Genomic DNA, 21,469 nt, shown 5'->3' with positions numbered 1-21,469 from the left:
AGCAGAATAAATGTGCTGGGTCAAGCCAATAAGTGAGTAAGTGAAACTAATCCTGCTGTACAGAGCTGTTGTCTTCTGACAAGCTGCCTTCTGAAGCTTCTTTCTAAAACTGTTGTATCTACAGAGTCCATTCAAACTTCCCAAATGAGGGAGAGAATCCACAGCACAGTCAGTTAATTAGAGCCAACAATGTGGGAAATGCAAGATAACAAAATTCTTCTAAAAGATTTATCTCTGAATATCAGTTTTGGGGAACCAGAAGCAGCAGCATCTCACACCATAAAATTTAACTCACCTTTGTGAGACTCCTCAGGAATCAAGCAATCATATTGTTGTGTAGCTTAGTAAGAACATTACTTATTACAGTAATATCACACAATGATGCTACTGTATATATAATTTTATATAAGGTGTTTTCTACACAAATGGGACGTGTGTGTTTAACCCATGACACAATTGCACAGGAAAAAAATAAAAACAAGTTTGATATGAAGGGAAAAAAAAAATTAAAATCATGACTTTATAAAAATAAAGACAATCAACCATGGAGAGGAAACATGATTTAGAAGGTAACGGTTCTTCCTCTAAAACAGCATAATCAGGGTTTCTGTGTTCAAAAAGTTAAATTGTTGCCTAAGATTAGAAAAAGCTGCTTGAAGAGATTGCCCAGGTGAAGAACTTGGGCTTGTGATTAACTATGAAGGAAAAATAACTAGTTATTTAAGCTAAGCAAGTCCACTTGATCTCACTTTCTTAATAGACAAAAAAACATCCAGAAGCAGAGATTTGACTGACATAAAATGGAAGATGGTAGTGGAGACTACACATTGGCTCTTGCAATGGATATTACTGCTAAAGAAGAACAAAGTAGGGGCCTGAAATAGAATATCCACTCAGTGTTGTACGTAGCTGAGCAGAATGTCGAAAGAAAGGCACGTTTGACATTAGAGTGTCCAATTCCAACACCAGAGCTCTCCAACAAGCTGCTAGTGTCTTTATGGAGAAGTGCACAAAATATTGAAGCATATCATACATAAAGACTTCTAGCTACAAGCCCATATACAAGCATCCTCTAAAATGACAATATTGCCCTTCTCTATTTCTCCTCTGCCATTGTTTTCATAAGAATCCAGACAACCATCACTGTAATCCTTATTATCATAATTGATCTTGTATGTCTAAAAGACACGCAGGATAGAATCAATCATATTACAGCTCCACAGAATGATAAAATACCACTTAGGGAAGGCCACCTTTCCTTAGGACTCCAAGAAATTTTCCTCTTTACTCTGAGGTGAACAGTAGAAAATATCACAGTTTTCAATAATTAAAAAAAATAGAAAAAGGAAAAAAAAAAAAGAGATTTTCCACTACACAGTTATTTTTTTAGCCTCAAGCTACCCTTTCTGCCAAGGAAGCCAGAAAAGGGAAGGTATTGAGAATATGTATCAAGCAAAAATATCTGCTTTTCAACTCTGAAGTTGGCTTTCTTAGTAACTCGATACTGCAGCTGAATAATTCAACTTGTAGCCCTGCTTTAATTAGAGATGAGGGGAGCACCTACTGCTTGCATTTACAGTTTATCTGGTTCGTGAGCGGCAGGAGCAAGTTCAACCACCACAACTGCTCAGCTTGTGCTGCTCTGATGCATCATTTCTGCAGGGGAGGCTTCAGTAACAATTAGGCAGAGCCATTCACAGCTGAAGAGACTCCAAAATTTTGCCAAGTGCAGTAGCTAGTGTTTTATCCTTGCTACTGTATCTTGTCAGCCACTGCACCACACCTTATCAACAGAATCCATCTCTCTCTATGCTGACAGCATGGGGGTGGGGGTGTCTATTCTCCCAGAAGTGTGTGGGCTACTTATTCCACTAACTCATCCACCTTTATGGAGGATGTGCATGTCTCATACCAGGAGATTCAATTTTTAGAGAAAGAATTTAAAAATAAAACCCCATCAATTTATGTGGTTGTATTAGAAGAGCTTCATTGCAGACTGTTACAAAAGAAAAGAAAGCAGAAGTGTTGACCTGAAGGAAGCAGAGAGATACAAAGTGGCTTGCTAGGATCTGAAAAACCAACAAGAAGAGATGCTCAAATGAAGCTTTTTCACATGTACAAATGTATTACTTATTGGTTAAGAAAACAATCTCAGACTATGAAGGAAAAGGAAGAAAGAACAAGAAAAAAATTGTTTTCCTATTCAGGAAATTGACAGTTTTGCTATGGAAAATTGAAATTAGGATAAAAAAAATATTCCATTTGAAAGCTATCATAGGTAATGCAAGCTGAACAGCAACATAATCCTTTGGCAACTGAACAACGTACAAATTCGTGAAGATTTCTATCCACTATATTGCCAAAAAGAACCATTAAATATCATTTTAAGAATCACAGTGATATAAATCTGCTTCCATCCACTTGCATCAGGCATATTAGTGCTCTGTCCAGCAATGATCTGGACTTACATATTCTATGAAACCTTAGATGCAGTTATTTAATAAATTTGCTACAATTGTAAAATTATGTCAAAACACACCCAAGCAGTCTACAGCTGCATCTGTCACCACTGTGTACCAATTAGTTCAGGTAAATCAGGGGAAAGTCTGCTTTCAGGGCAGCTACTGGAGACAAGTGTTATTTTAGATATAATCAAGTAAGCATAAGTCAATCTTAAAAAAAACCAAACAAAGAACAAATGCTCTCAGCACTTCATTTTTGATCACTTGTGACTACAGAACAAGACCATGGACATTTTCAAGCACAGTATGAAAAATCTATCTAATCTTTACTTAACCATCATAGTTTTTCAAAACATGAATCCTTCAAGTATACCACAACACATCAATGTAAGATCTCAGCCTTTAAAATGTGAGAGGGCTTTTCGTTCAAATTTTGGTGTTTGTTCTAACCCATTTGACTTAGAAAAACAGATTGCTCCAGTGAAGGGACAAAAGATGCAGTCAAAAGGCCATTTGCTGAGCTTCTCTTCAGTGAATCCCACAGCAAAAGCAACATGATGGAGCAACCCAGGCAACTGGGATACACCCCATTAAGTAAGTGACAGAATGAAGGATAGAAAACTTTTGAGGGTAAGTGTAGATAACACAACCATTGCATCACTGCATTATTATTACTGTTGTTTTTATTATTATTATAATAAAACCAGAAAGATGAAGGTATTTGCTATGAAGACAGAAGACTGCTACTGTATGCACTGAAAACAGGGCTTGCTTCAAGGTTTCCTTTGATTATAAAACAAAACGGTGGTAATAGATTTAAATTATATATTTTGTATCAGTACCTTCTAAGAAATCCTTTACTCATTTAATAAAGTTTTCTTCTCCTCCACAGCAGAAGATTGTTTAGACCAGTCAGCAGTCACTGGGGTTTCACTGGGTCAGGTCATTTCAACACAAAGTTGTTAACTGGTTGTTTCTAACGAAGGTACGATAACACCCTAAAGGAGTCTGTTACTCCATTCTGTATTCCTTCAAGTAACTTTTAATACTTTTGAATTAGGATTAAGAAAAGTCTATGTACACACTGCCTATAAGGATGTATAATTCAGTGCACCATTTCATAACTCAGCTGTCAACAGAGACATTTTTATAATACATGTACTGTATGCGTGCCAGTATGAGATGAATAGTCCTGTAACTATAATCAATACCATTCATTCAAACAACTGGCAGGAGCATTTCAGACAACCAGCAATTTCATCAGTTTCACTGGGCTGCCCACAAACAAACGGCTTGAGATGAATGAATGATCTCTGTGGTTATCTATAAATAATACTAATCTCAGTCATTTGTTTTAGAGGGTTCATCACTGGGAGCTGCATAAGTCTCATATCAGTGCAAAAGGCATGGCAGGCTTCAAGAAGCTACAGAATTGCTGAAGAATTATACAGTTGGTTTTTCATTCACCCAGTTACTGTATTTACATACAAGCTCCACCAAAAGTACCAGGATCTCTCCAGCGTTACGTGAGTTCCAGCTCTGTAGGGAACTCACACAATCTCAAGGATTCAGAGCCATTTCAAAAGTCAAACTGGATTCAAAGTTCTAGTGATCTGTGCAAACCTACCCTGGGACTGACTAATGCCACTTCTGAAGAAACAGGAGGTTGGGGATTTTTAACTACTTCAGTGTGAAACTTGCCCACTCTCAAAAGAGTTTTTCAGAGCAAAACAAACCTATCAGCTCATGTGAATGCGACTAACACCAAGGCTGATGGGTGTGAGGTGAACCCAGGCAGACAGGGAACAGAAGGTGCTGTTCACAGGCCTGTTCACTGTCTCTAGGAAGTGAAATAGCTCTTTTTTTTTTTTTTTTTAATTTTTTTTTTAATTATGGTCTATCTGTTCCTATCTATCAAAGCAAGGCAAGAACAGAGAACAGGAAAAGGAATAAAGACAGCTGACTAAAGGGAAAAATGCATCTCTGCAGAGTATAGATCCCAAAGAAAAATTCCGAAGCCCTGAAGTGAGAAAAGATCCAATTCCTGTGGTTGAAGTGATTCCCTCCATGGCAGCCTTGCTGAGCTGTGGGCTAGCACAGCAGCACCAGGGCTGCCCAGCCTGCAGATCTGTGGGTCACCAGCCCTGAGGCTCTGAACATACCTCCTGCTCCTGCAGGAAAATCTCCTAACCATTGGGAATTATTATTAGATTTTCTATCCCATTTCACAGGTTAAGAACCATAAGATTCCTGGTGTGTGCTCAGGGAAAACAGAGGAACAATCAGTTCTCCCAAGGACCTAGAGGTTGGCACTCATCTGCTTCCAGGCAGGATTTGTGCTGCCATGAGACATCACTGCAGAGAGCTCAATACCCCACTGGACTGCAGCAATTTCTTTCTTGTGGATACCATGAATGGAAGCCAAAGCCATCACCACAACTCCTTCAAACAGAGTGTAATGCTCCAGAGAAACACCACCAGATGAGCTCTGCAGAAATTCCCAAGCCCTCTGGCCAGCATTACCTGCACACATCCAGGTAACCAAACCACTGCTTAACCAGGTTTTAAAAGTCACATTGTTCCGTCTGTAGCTCTAAGTAATCACTTTCAAGTCTTAAAGCCCATTTCTCAGAAAATTTATATCCTGGAAATTAAAATAATCCCCAAGTTGTAGCATTATCCAATTTACAAGCTTATTGCTAGTATAATATGAAGAACAATCAGCACACACAGCCACACCAAGAAAGCATTTCAGTGGGATATTTCTGGCCTAATGGCAAGCAGCAAAAAGATTAATGGCACCAGCTTCTTCAGAAAGAGGACACTCACTTTTCAGTGGACAAACAGGGAAGCTCACAACCCAGCTGGTGATTCTACCAACTGAGAAATGAGACAGGCTGTACTGTCTATGGACCATATGTCTATGGAAATAGTACTATGTCCTGTAGAAGCTGCCTTTGCAAACAGAAAGTCGGTGGCTGGTTTAAAACAAGCACCTTGATATTGTTCAAGTAAAATTGTCTGCAGGACACCCAGAGAAAAGCCAGCTTTTAAGAATGGGTGAATTAATCAAGCTGTAGATCTTCATTACTTTGATCACTGATATTTTCAAATGGCTACTTTTTATTCTGTATTGGCAATAAATCTCTACACACTTGAACTCTAATCATCCAGCACAACATGATACAGTTCTCTCAGAGATTTAAAGTTGGATCCAGTTACAAAAAACACCTCAAAGAAACTGGGTAGGAGCATGGCTAAACTGGTAAAATAAAGTCTCTCAACTTCATGTAAATGATTAGGTAGCAGTGTACACTGCTATTAACCTAAAGTTTACAATGAGAGCTTAAATGAACAGTTCTAAGTGGCTGCAGGCCTCTGTAATGGAGCTGTGCTCCTGCTGTTGGCACTAATTGACCCTTCTGCTGGCAGGCTCAGAGGAGGAGGCAGGCAGCAGCCTCTGAACTGTGGGCCCTTCTCTGTCATGCAGAACAAAGTCACAGTCCTGATTATCCAGGAGGTTTGATCTTAATGCTTTACACTTCTATAGCATCTTTCATCCAGGAATGAGGCAGGCAGGATAGCAGGGGAGAATCTTACACTGCTATTGCCCTTCCCACACCCATTTAGCAGAAGGAGGTCTCCAACACTTTTTGCAAGTGTACTCCACATACACTGAATTACATAGCTGAATTTCTGAGAAACAGAAATTATAAGATTTATATTTCACACACAGTTTCTTGAAAAAAACAATTATCAATTATTAAGTTATTTTCAAGAAGTTTTTAAACCCCTCACAAAGAATGCTGCAATAGATTGAATTCAAAGCAGCATACACAAGAACTACATAGGGCTGATATAAGCATCTTTAGAGACCACACAGTAGAAAGCAGGAATCATATTAATCTTGCTTGCAATTTTGTCCAGAAAGATGCCATTTTTAAATTCATGTGAAGATCCTGATTAAGGCAGACTATTTCAGAGCAGAAGATTCTGGAATCAATTAACAAAATAACTCATATTAACACAGGGAATCTCCAGACATTACCAAGGAAGCATAAAATCTTTTCAGAAAAGCCCACAAGGAAGATATACTTTAATATCAAACTGTATCCTCCAGTGCATGCAGAGATTGCCTCAGCTCAAATCTCAAATGCATCTTATATGAAACAGGGGCTAGCACTGCAGAAAGACACAATAAGAATTTAAGACAGGAAGTGCAGATAATTTATCTGAATAAAGCTTCCAGGAGAATAACTGATTGATGTTGATAATGATCCGAGCTGGAAGCTGACCAGGATGCAGGAGTTAGCAGCATCACTACCCACAACAGGTTCACTATTCATGAAAAATAAGAGGTTGTTTTTACAGGTGGAAGTAGGCTAAAATAAAGCTAATATTTTACGCTTCAGCCAAAGGACCCTGTTTTGCCAGAGATATATTCTTGAATTACCTCTGGAGCAACTCAGGAAAAGGTGCCACGTTTTTCTATGAGGACTATCACTATTCATAAGAGACACAGTGCACTAAATTTCACAGAAGAATCTACCATCTTTCATATCACACAGCTCTATTCTCATAAGCACTGCAAAATCCATACATTGATGCACAGAAAGAGAAAAAAGTAGTGAAAGGTTCACAGCTACAAAAATACGAATATGAGGCAAAAGGGAAAAAAAAAGAAAAATGAAAATATGAAAGTAGAAATGGTGTGATTCCTGCTAAAAGCAAGGTCATCACTTTCCACCAGAGACTATTTGATTTACACTGTTTTGTTTCAATTGAAAAACAAAATCTTACCTTGGCAGAGTCTTATTTACAGTCTATTACAGATTGTTTGGAGATGCCCAGCATCATTTATAAAGGGACACTTCTTACTGCTGAACGTGAATATTTTGTTAAATTTCCCAGAGTTCCAAGGGGAAGTATCTGTGACGCTACACCAGGGTGCTTTCAGTTACCTGTTGAAGTCAAGAGCCTGGACAATCTGAGTAGTCCTGGAGGACAGGTCACTGCTGATTAAGATGCCCTGAGTCTCCCTCCAAGAATCCATTGGCTGCCCTGGACCCACATGCCCCACTTATCCAGAGGCTTAAAGCCAGAAATACCCCATGAGGGACCACTCTGTTTTTATCCTTTACTGGCTCCACTCTTTCAAACTCCAGCAGAGCTACTCCAAGCATACTCCATGGTGTACCCTGACTGCCTATTTATCTAATGGAATACAAAGAGATATTTTTTTAACTTTCTGTTAAAGTAGAACGATGAAGTGCTAAAACATTTAGGTCCCAGTGGCCACTACAGATATGCACAACTACGTGTTACTGCTTGCTATTTCTTTTTGTGTTATTTAATACAAAACAACTGGCACACCTGATGCATATGAATGCTCATCTTTTTTTAAAGAGGATATTGTGGTTGTAGAAACCATCACTACATTTACTATGTTTAGCATGTAGTAAAACTACTAGTTCATGTTTTAAACTAGGCAACTTCTGCACCTGGAGCACCAAACTGGAGTGGTGAAAAACTTCAGGAGGATTAACTGGTCTAATTTTGATCAATTTTGGGCTTATCTCACTGCCTCTCCAGGTAATAAAGTTGCCTGTAGATGGTGTGGAAAGACATGGTATACATATTTTAACTGACAAAAATTTTCTATCCATAAAATCCATCACAAGCATCTTGAACTATATACCCTGAAAAATGCAGCTTCTTCCCAAGGGCACACTGTTTTTTTTTTTTCCCACATTCATCATTTATATATCATTATAAAAATTGGACAGAACAGGTGCTTTTACATCAAAAAAAGCAGATTCATGTCTGCAGAAACATCTTCCTAACTCAGACAGGCTTCACCAAATTGTTTCAGTCAAGGAAAAAAAATGTACAAATCCCAGAAATCACCATTTCTGAAACAAAACACCTGTCTTCAATGGAAACCAAGCCAATTTTTGAAGTCTGAAACTATTGTAAAATATTTTCTTAGATGTGGACCTGTCGGAACGCGTCCAGAAAAGGGCCACGAAAATGATCCGAGGGCTGGAGCACCTCTCTTATGAAGACAGGCTGAGAGAGTTGGGGTTGTTCAGTCTGAAAAAGAAAAGGCTCTGGGGGGACCTCATAGTGGCCTTCCAGTACCTGAAGGGGGCCTGCAGGAAAGCTGGGGAGGGGCTTTTTACAGGGGCTTGCAGTGAGAGGATGAGGGGTAATGGTTTTAAGCTGAAATAAGAGGATTTAGGTTAGAGATCAGGTGTAAATTCTTCAGTGTAAGGGTGGTGAGACACTGGAACAGCCTGCCCAGAGATGTTGTGGGGGCTCCATCCCTGGAGGTGTTCAAGGGCAGGTTTGGATGGGGCTCTGAGCAGCCTGTTCTAGTGGAAGGTGTCCCGGCCCATGCAGGGGAGTTGGAACTCTATGATCTTTAGGGTGCCTTCCAACTCAAAAAATTCTGTGATTTTGTGATTCCAATCTAATCTTTAAACCTTTTTTGGAACTGTATCTGAAATGAAAGATTAGTAAGTTACCCAGGTCTCATAATTTCCAGTTTTGAAGTCATGCAGCATGATGTTCTGGGATATACAATCCATTTCTGGCATGAACAGCAGTGAGATATTGGTTCTGTGGAGGAACTCGGTCTGAGTTATGAAAACTACCATTAGTCATGGGAAGCACCCTGCTCACATGGCTGAAATAGGAAAGAAAGAGGATTAGCTGGCATAGGACGGCCACATACATTTGTTCTCTTTAGTATTATTTTATGTCCATCAAGAAGTCATAAGCAAATACGCACAAAAAAGCAATGTGTTAAAAAGGAAATTCAAAGTAGGATAGCAGATATTATGGTGACTGTTCACTCATTCAACATTTCCTTTCCACAGGATGGTAGTGAAGCCCCTCTGCAGATGCTACCTAACCACCGCACAAACACTTTGGAGAATGATGGTCATTTTGATTCAATGCAGGGTTAGACCCTGGGTCATTCCTTTACAAATCAATGGACACTAATTAGCTCTCAGCTAACTGCTGGGAAAAAAAAGAATGCACACGAACTTGAGTTTTCTAACTATCAGACTTCATTACAACCTAAACATGGTGACACAAGTGATAAAACCTAAGAAGACAAGATTAACTGTAATGGGTAAAAAACAATGCCTCACCGTATTCTGTTGTAGAGAGGCTATGGAAATTTCATCACCTGAAAAAAATTACCAGTTACCATTTCTCCCCAAGCCATCTCTCCCCTTGCACCTCTCCCACAGAAGAAAAACACAAACACAACTACAACAACCACCAAGAGGTCCTCAGGGATTCAGCATCCATAGCAGGGCACAAAGACCAACCAAGATGCGTGCTGTAATGCAGCAATCCTGTCATTCACAAGACCCAATCCATGTTCACTAACTGGGCTGCAGAACCTATCTCAGACTAAGATCTCTGAAACAGAAATCAGACAAATTGTGGAAGACAGAAATTCCTGAAATGAACTACTGCACATCTCTTGGAAAAACTGGCAGCTGTGAGGTACTGATTACAGCATGTTCTACAGACCTCACTGGGAGAAATCCACAAGCAATTCTGCATTAAGTAAAGACAGTTCTTCTCCCACCACTCAAATAAGCAGTCTGAGTGTGGGTTGGGTGGGCAAGAATTGGGCACATGGTGTGCTGGAGAAGTGTGAACCATACTTATAATAAAGACCAGGGTGTATAGGAGATAAAGACCTTCCCAATATTAAAGTTGCTTTCTTTCCAACAGCTTTGCTTATTTCAGGTAAAGAGCTAAAAATGTCTCCTTTGTCAAGTGACATATTGGCTCGCTGTACAGGTGTGACACACGTGCTCCCAGGTCCATCACTGGGAATGTACATCACCTTCTCACAAGGACAGCAAATTAGTAAGTGTTAATTTAAAATTATTTTTCAGAAGCAGGAAGAGTAGGCTAGGTTGTGGTGGGTTTGTTTGGTGGTTTTTGTTTTGCTTTTGGGTTTCTTCTTTGCTTGGGTTTTCTTGCTTTCTTTTCTTGTTTGTTTTAGTAAGGGAAGTGGAAGAATTGATCACTGAAATGAATAAAGCACTGTTAGCCAAAGCTGCCCAAGTTTTTCACTGCAGACAGCCCCGCAATACCCGACACAGGTAAATTGCATTACCCTTGTAAAAGTGACAGCAAAACTGTGCTACCAAAAGCACAAATTGACTTATCCAAATCATGACAAGAGCTATCAGAAAACTCCACGGTTTTCCAAGTTACTGCAGTTTCCCTTTACCACACGGACTGGGCCCAAATGCTTAATGTTTGCATATGACAAAACTACTGATGGTGAAATCAGCCAACGCCGTTAGACACATAGTCCAGGAGAAAGAGGTGTGACAAGAATGAAGTATATGTGAAATGAAGTACATATGCGTAGACTATATACCATCAAAGAGTGGATGTACCTTTTCCAGATACCTTCATATCATTTTAAAGACTGTTCTTGTATTAAAAACAACTCAAGCCAGTGAAGTCAATAAGCAGACCTGCATCTTTAAAAATTCTTGATCAGAATTTCAAACATCGCATGTGAATAAACTCCAACAAATACAAGCCCAACACGAGGGCAGGACCAAGCATCCAAACGCAATCACGGAACTTACAAGTGGTTTGAAAGTGAATATGTTGTAAATTGCAGTTGAAAAAAACCACAACAAACAAACAAAACAAAAAACTTTCAGCATATCTGAAATAACCAGACAGTCTAGCAAAATAATGACATACAAGTAACCAGACAGGTCACTCCATTCCAGAAGAATACTCAGCTGGGCTATTATCCAATTCTAAGAGAGCAATTCACCCTTTTTACAAGTGCCTGGGCAAGCTATTTGCTGCATAGGTCCCCACAGGTTTATCCTCTCACATAAGGGCTGCTGTGCCCCTAGTGCAGCATACGCATGAGGGTTGCAAGTTGCCACTTGCTATTTTATCTTAATTGATGATAAAACTGACCCAGTGCCTCAGACACCAAAAGAGGACAGACAGGAATGACTGCTAGGTGGATACACTGACACAACTCCTTCCTGCATTCACTCCTCCTCTTTACACAGAAACCCTATGACCAGTTTCTCTCTTGCTCTGTGCATGTGATAGTTTTACCCCTAATAATTACATCTTGGTAAGATCAATCAAAAAGGCATGCACTATTTTTGAATGTTTCACAGATAGCTACACACTGATTAATTAACTCTGCATTTCTGCTGTTACAGAAATATCTCCCAACTCCCCGATGCAGCCAGGCCAGAGCACATACTGTGAAGTTGTGTGACAGTGACTGGTGGCCTCACTGCCCATGACTACGAACAGCTGAACAGGAGTGCTTACTTCGGAGTCTTCATCAGATGACTGCACACAAAAAACTCCAAGATGATGTGAAGTTTGAGGTTTCTAGGGCATCTCATATTCTGAAGATCAACAATAATATACAGCAAGTGATATAATGGAGGGGAGCACACGTCTGTCCCTCATGGGAAATGTAACCCATACACATTTAGAAGAAAAAGAATCCCCATGGACGAAACCTGGAAATTGCTTCACTGCAGTGATCATCACATAGTCCCACAGAAGCGGGTTTGATCTAGATCAACCATTTTTATATTTCCATTTTTAGATTGCCACATTGTTCGGGTGGGCATACAAGCCCCTGTATAGCAAACCTCACAACAATAGGCATAGAGTTTTCAGGCTGCCTTATGAGCTCCCTTAGAAAGGGGGCCATGGCCTTCCAGTGAGCTACAGTTCACAGCAGCATAGAAAGCAGTGATCTTGGGCTGCAACTTAAATGCCAAACACCAATTCAACACAAATACCTTTCTGACAATAAATGAGCATGAGTTTTCAATTATATGGTTTGGCTTGGTTTGAAACTGAACTATGAAACCCAACTGTTGCTGCTTTAAAAATAACATGTTCTAAAACATTTTAAGGATGCCTCACTAAATCAAAATTAGCATTCCAAAATTGGTAATGACAAAATATGTACTTTAAATGGAAAAATGTTAAATCACTGGATTATGACAGTAAAGAAGCATTAGTGATACATCAGCTCCCTCATTTCACACCTTCTTGCATAACAGTCCTACACTTGCTGTAGGAAGGCCTCCCACCTCCCAGACACCGAACACAGCGAACCCAGAGGAAAGAAACCCACTGTTTTCTGTGGCTCTTGGACAAGCTCCCAAGTCAGCCTTCAACAAAACCGTGGTTTTCTTACTGCTAAAAGCTACTGTCACATGCTTGTTTCCCATCATGGCATCTCCATTTCCTCCTACAGCTAAACTACAGCTGTTACACATTTAATTAGAATCTATAGTTACTTAGTAGTTCTCCAACCCATACCAATAGTCCCACAGGTCCTCCAGGCCCAGTGCTATATAGGAAAAGTAAAAAATTTCATCTCCACATCTGCACAAAATCTTTCCAAAACTGAGCAAGTAAATGATGCTCTTCATCGTGCTCTACTCCTCATTCATTTGGTGAATTTAGTTTCTCAAAAAAAGTGTCCATTCATTTTCCCCCATGTCTACAGTGTGAGCTAAAAGGAACCCAAACATCTAAACAACATGTAAACACTATATATGTAGCACAGGAGGAAAGAAAGAAGAGTCAGCTTCTTTTAAAATTAATTTAAGAAATAATAAAACATATTTGAAAGCAGCATGATTCCTTCTGCTAACATCAAGATCTTGTTCAGATTAACAACAAATCACCTGCTCTGCCATGAAGTGGAAACAACCTTTTTTGGAACACACTCTGGCTTTAGTTTAAGGGTCAAAGCTTCTGCTGATTGTCACACAGCAGTAACATAGAATACTTGAGCACATTCTGCAGCATAAAAGGCATTTGCAGAGATCTGTAACGAACCGAGTTGTGCAGAAAGCACATTTCCAGGTGTTTCACCACAGAAGGCTGGAAGAAACCACAGTGCATTCCTTACTGGCAGAGTGAGGCAGCTACCCTGTGGTCTCCACTCACGCAAAAACACCAGTAACTGGCCCAAACCTGGCAAGACTTCCAGTGAGACATGCTTATGCTTTTGGCAGAAGAGAGCTGACCACTTTCAGCAACAGCATCCTTTGCCAGCTGGCCAAAGACTACATAGATGCAAGGGAAGCAAATTATCTGCCCACTGGCAAAAAGAAATGCTGAGCAGCATCGAAGCAAAAAGTGTGTGTGTGTGTAAGTGGGTATGCATGTGAGTGAGTGTGTATATATATGCACCTGTGCTTTGGGAAAGGGACTGATACAGTTACACTGGAAAAATGGTCTGCTACTAACCCCATGGTATCATTTTCTGCAACATTCTTAAAAGAACAAATAGGCACTTTTTCCATTAAAATCTTCCAAGTCAGATTTTACAGATTAAATCTAAGGACTGCAAGGATGCCAAAGACAAATTTTCTAAGAAAGTCTGAAATCAGATCCCCTCAAGAAAGGGTCCATAAGATCACAGAATTTTAGCAACTTAAGCACGTCATTGTATCTACCCCCTTTTTTTTTGGTCTCTATAAGAACAAGTGCCTGTGGAAAACACACTACACATCAACGTTTGGTAAAATATAAAAAACCTTCTAGGTTCAGAAGATATATAAGAAATGACTCAGAAAAAAAAATGAACAAGACAAGAATTTGTAACTGACAGGTTAGGTTTAGCTGAGAGAGGGAATCTGCCTGTAGATTAATTAGATTCTGCAATCACAGCCCCTTTCCACCCGTACACATCCCACCACTATCATTACATGATCAACAGATTTTAATGAAAACTAATGCTTTCTTTTGAGAAATTCCACAGGGACTGTGTATAAGACTGAGGCTACTTTTCTAAATATTTCTTGAAAATTGTACATAACGCAAGTGCACATTTGTTGGCTGTAAAGGTGTACAACAGCAATTTTTTGCAATGACAGTGCAGAGAGGGAATATGAGATCTGTGTGCTAATGAGCTGACACTGCAGAGGCTAGAGCAGTGTTAGTACAGTGCACTACAAGTGCAGAGCAGGAAGACGTATGTGGATTATTTCTAGGGAATATGATCTACAGAACAGCACGCATAATTCAACATTAATACTAACATCCTCCATCAGAGGTTAGAAGAAAAGCACAAAAGACCCTTCAGTGATGAATTTATACATTTGAGTTGTTGTATTCATATGATTCTGAAAAAAAACAGCTCACTCTCTACATGAGCTTTTTTAAAGAAAATACAACATCCATGTTTTACTCAATCTTATTAATTCACAGGTCAAGTTAACTTTCTTACTTTCTGGTTTTTCTAATGGCAAAGAAGCAGCATATTTAAAAAGATGGAATAAATCCCCCCAGAGCCAATTGATAAACTCCAATTCATCTTAATTACACTGGAATTTTCACTTAGTTTGCATTTGCTGTCTGATAAGATATCATACAGCTAAATAAATAAGTGGGCAGATAAATACAGAGTGAATGAATACTGCATACACACGTGTAAATTCAGCACACAGACAGGGACTCAGTGCCAGCAGTGAAGCAGGGAATGCATGTACATGAATCAGATTATGTATCATTTAACTGAAAAAGGAAAGAGAGGGAGGGGCTTAGGGCAGGAATTTTCTTCTGCTTCTAAACGAGTTTGTTCCCACGCTGGGATACTGCCAAGTCAGCCCTACCAGAGGTGGGCTTTTTATCTCTGGCTCACAAGGATATTTCAGAAAAGATCTTTTTCTCCTGCCTCTGGAATGCACCAGACTGCAGCAAGTGGGATGTGCAGCTGTACACTAAGAACATAAGTATTTCCTGAGCAGAGCCCCCCCCCCCCCAATTCCTGCACACATGAACACTTACTATAGCCACTATCATATAAATCAAAGGAATGAATAATGACTTTATAGATACTGACTAGTACAGGCACTAGGCTCAAGCTTCAAATGCTACTTTCTCCTATTTCCCTTCAGTTCCTTCACCTATCCCACCACAAAGTCAGTCACAGTCTCCCTCTCCAGTCAGTCACTGCAGGCTTCTCTCCTATGGATCCCTGCCAATTGCAAATATTGATCAAACGGCTGTGTGACAGCACTGGAGACAATTTATACTTATCTCCAAGAGAAGTAAAAATGTTGTGGAAAGAACTCCTTCATTGATATGGCAGCACCTTGAAATTATCTGCCACTCCATTGGGAAGTAAGGATCTGATTAAGGGTACTGAGGCCAGCACGTTTTACACGTTAGTGTAAAACACAGGTAGTGTGAGAAGCTATTAGATCATCCTAACACATCGATATGGATGAGCATTCTGACTTCCAAAGATAATTGCTTCCAGATCCAAAAAGAGCAACTGTTCTTCCATTATTTTTTGTTGTTGTTGTTTTCAGCTACTGAGACCTATGTGACTGGTGACTTGGACACACTGTATTCTTCTCCTACCAACAGTATTACCAGATGGTTGACATAGCTATACAGAAGGTCACCTTTTCATTTTCTTTCTTCTGTTTCTTTTTTCACACCTTCTATTTTTAAATAGGTTACTGTAGGTTGGTATTCTCTGGTCCACAGTTTCTCCAGAGATTTAAGTTTTCCCAGTTTTACTGCACTGGTAATATATGTGTTAGAACATGTAGCCCTATGCTACAGAAAACCATCTCATCTTTCTAAAATAGCCACAGTTTTCACTAACCAATGACAAAAATCATTAGATGTCAGAAGGTGAGAAGCACACTGACTAAATAATACATTGACTGCCTCTGAACAAGCATGTGGTTCGCTTGTCTTCGTGGGATCTGTAAAGAAGTGCTGGTAGAACTTTTAAAAAACAATAATTAATCACCCAAGCAGTTTAATGTATTTAGTTTAAATCAATATAATTGATATTTAGGAAACTATGTTTGAGACACAGCCTCTTGAAGGGATTCCACTGATTAAGGATTAATAGTCTGATGTTTGTTATAAGAGCCATTGGGGCTGGACAGGATTAGTAAAATAAGATGCAAATTATAGAGATGCTTTACAATTTTTTTTTTCACTTTACCAAATATTTTTATTGAATATTATATCATTAACCCCCTTGCAAAAGTTTTAGTCATCTTAATTCAAAGCCCTTTAAAAAGTATAATGCTGCACTAGCAAGAAGCAGTCACATGGGGGATATGTTAGAATATCAATCCAAAATTTACCCAAATATTTCCTTATTTTAAAACCACCAGCTTTCTTGGAAAATACCTGAAAGACTACAAGAATAAAATACCTACTTGTCCAGCCTTCCAATTGTACAGCGTGGGACAGGATTACACCTATCCCAAACAAACAAAAATTTGAAGATATTCGAAACATGAAATTATTTTAAAATGAGATATACTAGTTGTCTGTACTCCATTATCCTAGTCCAATTATTCCTCCTTCAACATTTTATACTGTGAGTATAACAGGAACCTCGTTCATAATACAGAGTTAGTACATTGCATTCAGAGGTCCTTAAGATCATCTACAGATGTTATTTCTGTAAAGTGCAAAATGTATGCAACTACCTTGTAAGAAGACTCCATTAACTTTCAACAGTTTAAAATAAAAACCGAATAAAACTGGATTTGGACACAGAGGTAAAAAAAAAATATTCAGGAACTACTATTGGTAAAGCAATGCTTTTTAAAATGCAGAACACACACCAGTCTCTCAGAAAGAGATTTTGCATTTTAAGACCCATTAGCACTACTCAAAGTCTATTTTGCTTCTTCTGTTAATAAAGGCTCAAATCATATGTATGCACTGGTTGTGCACAGCTATTTCTCATAACACTAAGAGTCCTGATTCCATTTTCTGTCCCCTCAGTCCTAATGGTATTTGTCAGTTTGCAGCCTCCTCAGCTTTTAACAGGACTTTCACTGTAAGAAAACAACCCAGTATTACAGGGCAGAGGAGAGAACTAATCCCCTCTAGCTTTGTCCCTTCAAGGTCACTAGTAAACAGCTGTTTCTGTTTTATTCCTACATGGTATTATTTGCAAATTACGCTGCTTCACATGGCTAGGTTGTAGCCTCAATAGAAAGGGGATGTTACTGTAGCAGCAATTCACTGATAACAACTACACAGCACTACTATATAAATAACATGGTTGTTTTTCTGGAAAACAAAACTAAAGGGGTGAAAAGAAGTGGTGAGAGAACTTTCCCTAAGGTATTATTCAACCAGATAATGCTGCAAATGAACTAGACCTCATGTCAGCACACACATTTGTTGCACTATATTGTATGAACAAGAACTCCAGGCTACCAGGGAGAAAATGAATGTAATAGCAAATAAATATTTTTTTTTTAAAAAAACCACAAACATGTATTTACTTACAAGCATTTGTCACTGAAAAACTGTTTGAAGAGTCCAAGTGATCTACATGATAATTCAAATGGAAGGGCTTTTCTGTGGTATTTTGGTTTGTGTTGTATAACTGCACAGCAAATCGAAATGCACTGTGCTCCTGAACAGTGTTCCTCATGAAAAGTCCACCTAGGATGGAAAAAAAAAAGAAAAAAAGGAAGAGGTATTTCAGAATGAATTTCCAGGAGAAACAGTGGCAGTAAATTACATTTGCATACTGCACATCTCAGGAAAGAACGAACAGCAGGAGGCTGAGCACACATTCTGACAGAGCGCGTACGTGAAATACATACTCCAAGTCCAAAGTTCGGCTTTGGAAGCCACACATCACAGCCAGCTGCTCCCTGAGCTATCAGGAGCCACTGGGAGCTGCAGGTGCACCTTGAAAACCAGGCCACTTACACACGGATGCCACACACAGATTTAAAAGTCTAACCTGGGGAACTGGGGCTCCTAAATTATCTCTAGATTACCCAAATAACGCCTCTGTGGAGTGAGCTGCCGAGGACACCGGCAGCGTGGCAAACGTGCGGCTTTACACGGTCTGGTGGAGAACACGCACAGCTGAGCGCTGCTCCGAGCGAAAGGCAGGGAAAAACCCCAAGTTTCACTCGCACGCCCTCAGCCTTAGGGATCATTCGGCCCCAGGTTTCGGGCACGTCGTTACACATTCACGCCGTCACTCTCTCACATCATTTGCTACACGGGATGCGCTGCTTCAGGGCACGATTCCGCATGAGCACGGACCAAACGCTCCGGAGGGGAACGGCCAGCAAGCCCGGCACCGCTTTCTGCCTCTCGCTCACGAGCAGGGGCAGGAGCGGGGCTGGCCCGGGGACCCCGCGCCCCTTCCCAGCGGCGCCCGGGCTGCCCCCCCCGCACACAACTTCCCCTCGGCCGGCGGGGAAGGCGCGGGTCGCCGCGGCGAGGTTACCTACCTATACTGATGGTGTTGGGGAACCCGGCCAGAGCCTCCCCCAGCAGCCCCGCCAGCAGCAGCAGGAGGGTCCGGGGCACGCTCTGCCCCATTTTCTTCAGCTCCTGCTGTTCAGCCCCTAAAACGAAACCGGCGGCACAGGCATAGGGAAACTGGAGACTCGGAGTAGTGTCAATGGTAGTGGCGATGCTGGCGGAGGTAGTGCGGAGGATGGTCCCCCTCCTTTCTTCCCTTTTTTTTTTTTTTCCTTTCTTTTTTTTTTTTCCTTTCTTTTTTTCTTTCCTTTTTTTCCTTTCTCTTTTTTCCCCCTTCCCAAATCCCTCTCCTCTTGTCTTCACTCCAGCCTGGGAGGGCTCATTGGCTGCGAGGTTGCCTTTCTCCCCCCGTCTCCAGCGGCAGCCCCCCCCAGCGCAGGGACTTCCCCCAAAGATGGTGGGTAGCGGAGCCGGCGAGGCTGCTCCGCCCGGGCCGGGAGGGGGTTATCGATCAAACTTGGCGTGAGGCGGGTTGGCAGCCGCTCGGCTCGGCCCTCCCGCCCGCCCAGCCCCGGCGCTGGCGTCTCCCGGCCGCGGCGGCAGCGCTCGGGGCTGCGGTCGGAGGGAGCTCACCGACCTCACGTGGGCCGGCCCCCGGGCTGCAGCTGCCCCTTTAAAGCCGCATCGCTTCGGTGTGTCTGTGTGTGTGTGTGTGAGTGTGAGTGAGTGCGTGTGTGCGCTGGCTGCGGAGGGGCGGGGAGCCGAGCCGAGCCGGCAGAGGAGGGCGGGGGGTGTGAGGGGGATGCGGCCGGGGTCCTGCCGGCGCCGGGGCAGCGCCGGGGAAGGCGGGCGCTGCAGGCGCTTCAGGGCCGTGGCCCGAACAGCAGCAGAGGCACCTCGGGGCTGGGGGCGAGGGGTCCGTGAGGGCTGGGGCAGCCGGTGCTGCCGGGCGGATAACGGCGCCCGAGGTGCCGGGGCGGCCGCTGAAGATGCCCCACGGCCCCGCCTGAGGGGGGGACGGGAAGAGGCCAGAGGGCAGCCGACGGGGAGCGGGAAGGGAGGACGCGCTCTCACGGAGGGGCTGCCTGCCCTGCGCCCGCATTCTCCCCATCCCTCCCTCAGTGCTAATGCCTGAGGGGGGAGGTTCCCGCATTCATCCACCCACAAGTGCCTTGAAGCAGAAAAAGACAAGGACGAGTTTATCCCACACAAGGGAATTGTTAGGTCCTTCCCAAGCTCCTCTAAAGAAAGGCAATCCAGCAAAGTCTCCCTGTTTCATCCCATATGCTGGGAAAAGACAGGGAACCTCTCTGTCAGATGCTGTGTTGCCCCAGCGCAGAGCATGGCCTACCTGATGGCTGCAGGGGAGCAGACAGGTGGACACCCCCTTGGCACCCCATGTACCTCTCTGCTACCCACCTCTGGGCTGGGCACCAGTCTTGGTGTGTCCCTGGGCCTGAACATCCACAGGGAGTTGTGCCTCTGCTTGAAGCTTGGTTCCCTGGTTGATCTTGCACCCATCTCCTTGATACCTCACTATGATCCTGCAGTTCTATTCTCTTTTTTGCTGCTTTGAGGTTCACAAAACTGCAAAATGGAGACAGAAGAGAGATATTAGGTCACCTAGTCCATAGCTTAGGCCCAGGGAAGATTCTTCTTCACTTAACGTTTCCTTTTTCTCTGATTTTAGTACATCACTTTCCCTTTGGTCTGCTCCTTTCCCCCCTCGCCTTAATCTCAGACTCTGGAGTTCTTTGGGTCTATGTTCAGTTGAGTTAGGGATAATATGTACTAAAGATCTAAGACAGGCATATTACTGCATATATGCTAATAAATAACATCAGAGATTCAAACCACTACTCTTGAAGGAAGCCAAAGGCATATGTGAAGAACAGAGCATCACGTTAATGACACAGGAGCATAACATATACCTTTAACAGCATATATGTGACTCCTGCTTACTCTTGGGTGCATGCATTGGTCACTACTTGGCTGTTCCTTTACAAGAGTCATGCCCAGAAGGAGGAGTGTATTCCAGTTCAGGCAAGGGTAGGGATCAGGCTGCGCTTGGCTGGTAATGTTCCCAGTTTAGATAGAGATGGCAGTTGTCACTTTATCCCTCAGCTGAAATATAGGGTTATTTGTAGTGATAGGTGGGGTAACTGTAGCACTCTTCAAGCTCAAAGCACACTATAAATATTAACTATGAATTCCTGTAAACATCCCCATGAAGCACGCTTATAGTCTTCTCTTCCATATATGGAAACTTCAAAATCAAGGAAATCAACTGGCCCAACTCACCTAGGGGGAAGTTTGAGCCTTAGAATTAAGAAATTAGCAGCAGCCCAGCTTTACTGTAGAGCATTCTTCTCTCAAATATCCTTTGGCAAGCATTGCAGATCTGGAAAGCTACATCAAGTTTAGACACTTAAGATAGTTGTGAAAAGCATGTTCCTATATCCAAATCATTTTTCTGGTTGCAAACTACTTATCTTTACCCATTCCACCTACCTCCAGCCCATGTGTAACATGTTGCCCATAAAGTCTTGCTTTTTTGTTTCCTTTCCCAGTGGTTCTACTTTCTTCCTGTTCACTTGCTCTCACAAAGTTCTTTCCATCCCTGCAGCTGTGTATTCCAGTCTGACTGCCACCTGCCACACTGGCAGCTGAGGATCTTCTGAAAAAAATTACAAAGGAAATTATGTTTAACATCGTAGATGTTA

At 41.7% G+C, this 21,469-nt stretch overlaps 1 protein-coding gene across 5 annotated transcripts in view; it reads right to left on the bottom strand.

The window, feature by feature from the left end:
- Positions 1-19,250, bottom strand: part of GRIA3 (glutamate ionotropic receptor AMPA type subunit 3) — a 146,225-nt gene extending 126,975 nt beyond the window's left edge. For 2 of the 5 annotated variants that reach the window (XR_007890714.1, XM_051630705.1), the window contains exons 1-2: positions 18,773-18,956; positions 17,805-17,963 (exon numbers count right to left, since the gene is read on the bottom strand). Coding sequence is in view for 4 of the 5 variants with exons in the window: in XM_051630705.1 (XP_051486665.1) it covers positions 17,805-17,963; positions 18,773-18,863 (250 nt within the window). In the remaining variant the exon portion in view is untranslated. Of the gene's footprint in view, positions 1-17,804; positions 17,964-18,772 lie in introns of all 5 variants that reach the window. The other 3 variants (XM_051630707.1, XM_051630706.1, XM_051630708.1) reach the window with 2 other exon arrangements.
- Between the last annotated feature and the right edge of the window lie 2,219 nt (positions 19,251-21,469).

Source organism: Apus apus, chromosome 12 (genome assembly GCF_020740795.1).
Source record: "Apus apus isolate bApuApu2 chromosome 12, bApuApu2.pri.cur, whole genome shotgun sequence".
Classification (NCBI taxonomy): Eukaryota; Metazoa; Chordata; class Aves; order Apodiformes; family Apodidae; genus Apus; species Apus apus.
The sequence above is the reverse complement of the archived record's forward strand: the minus strand, read 5'-3'. Positions and strand labels throughout refer to the sequence as shown.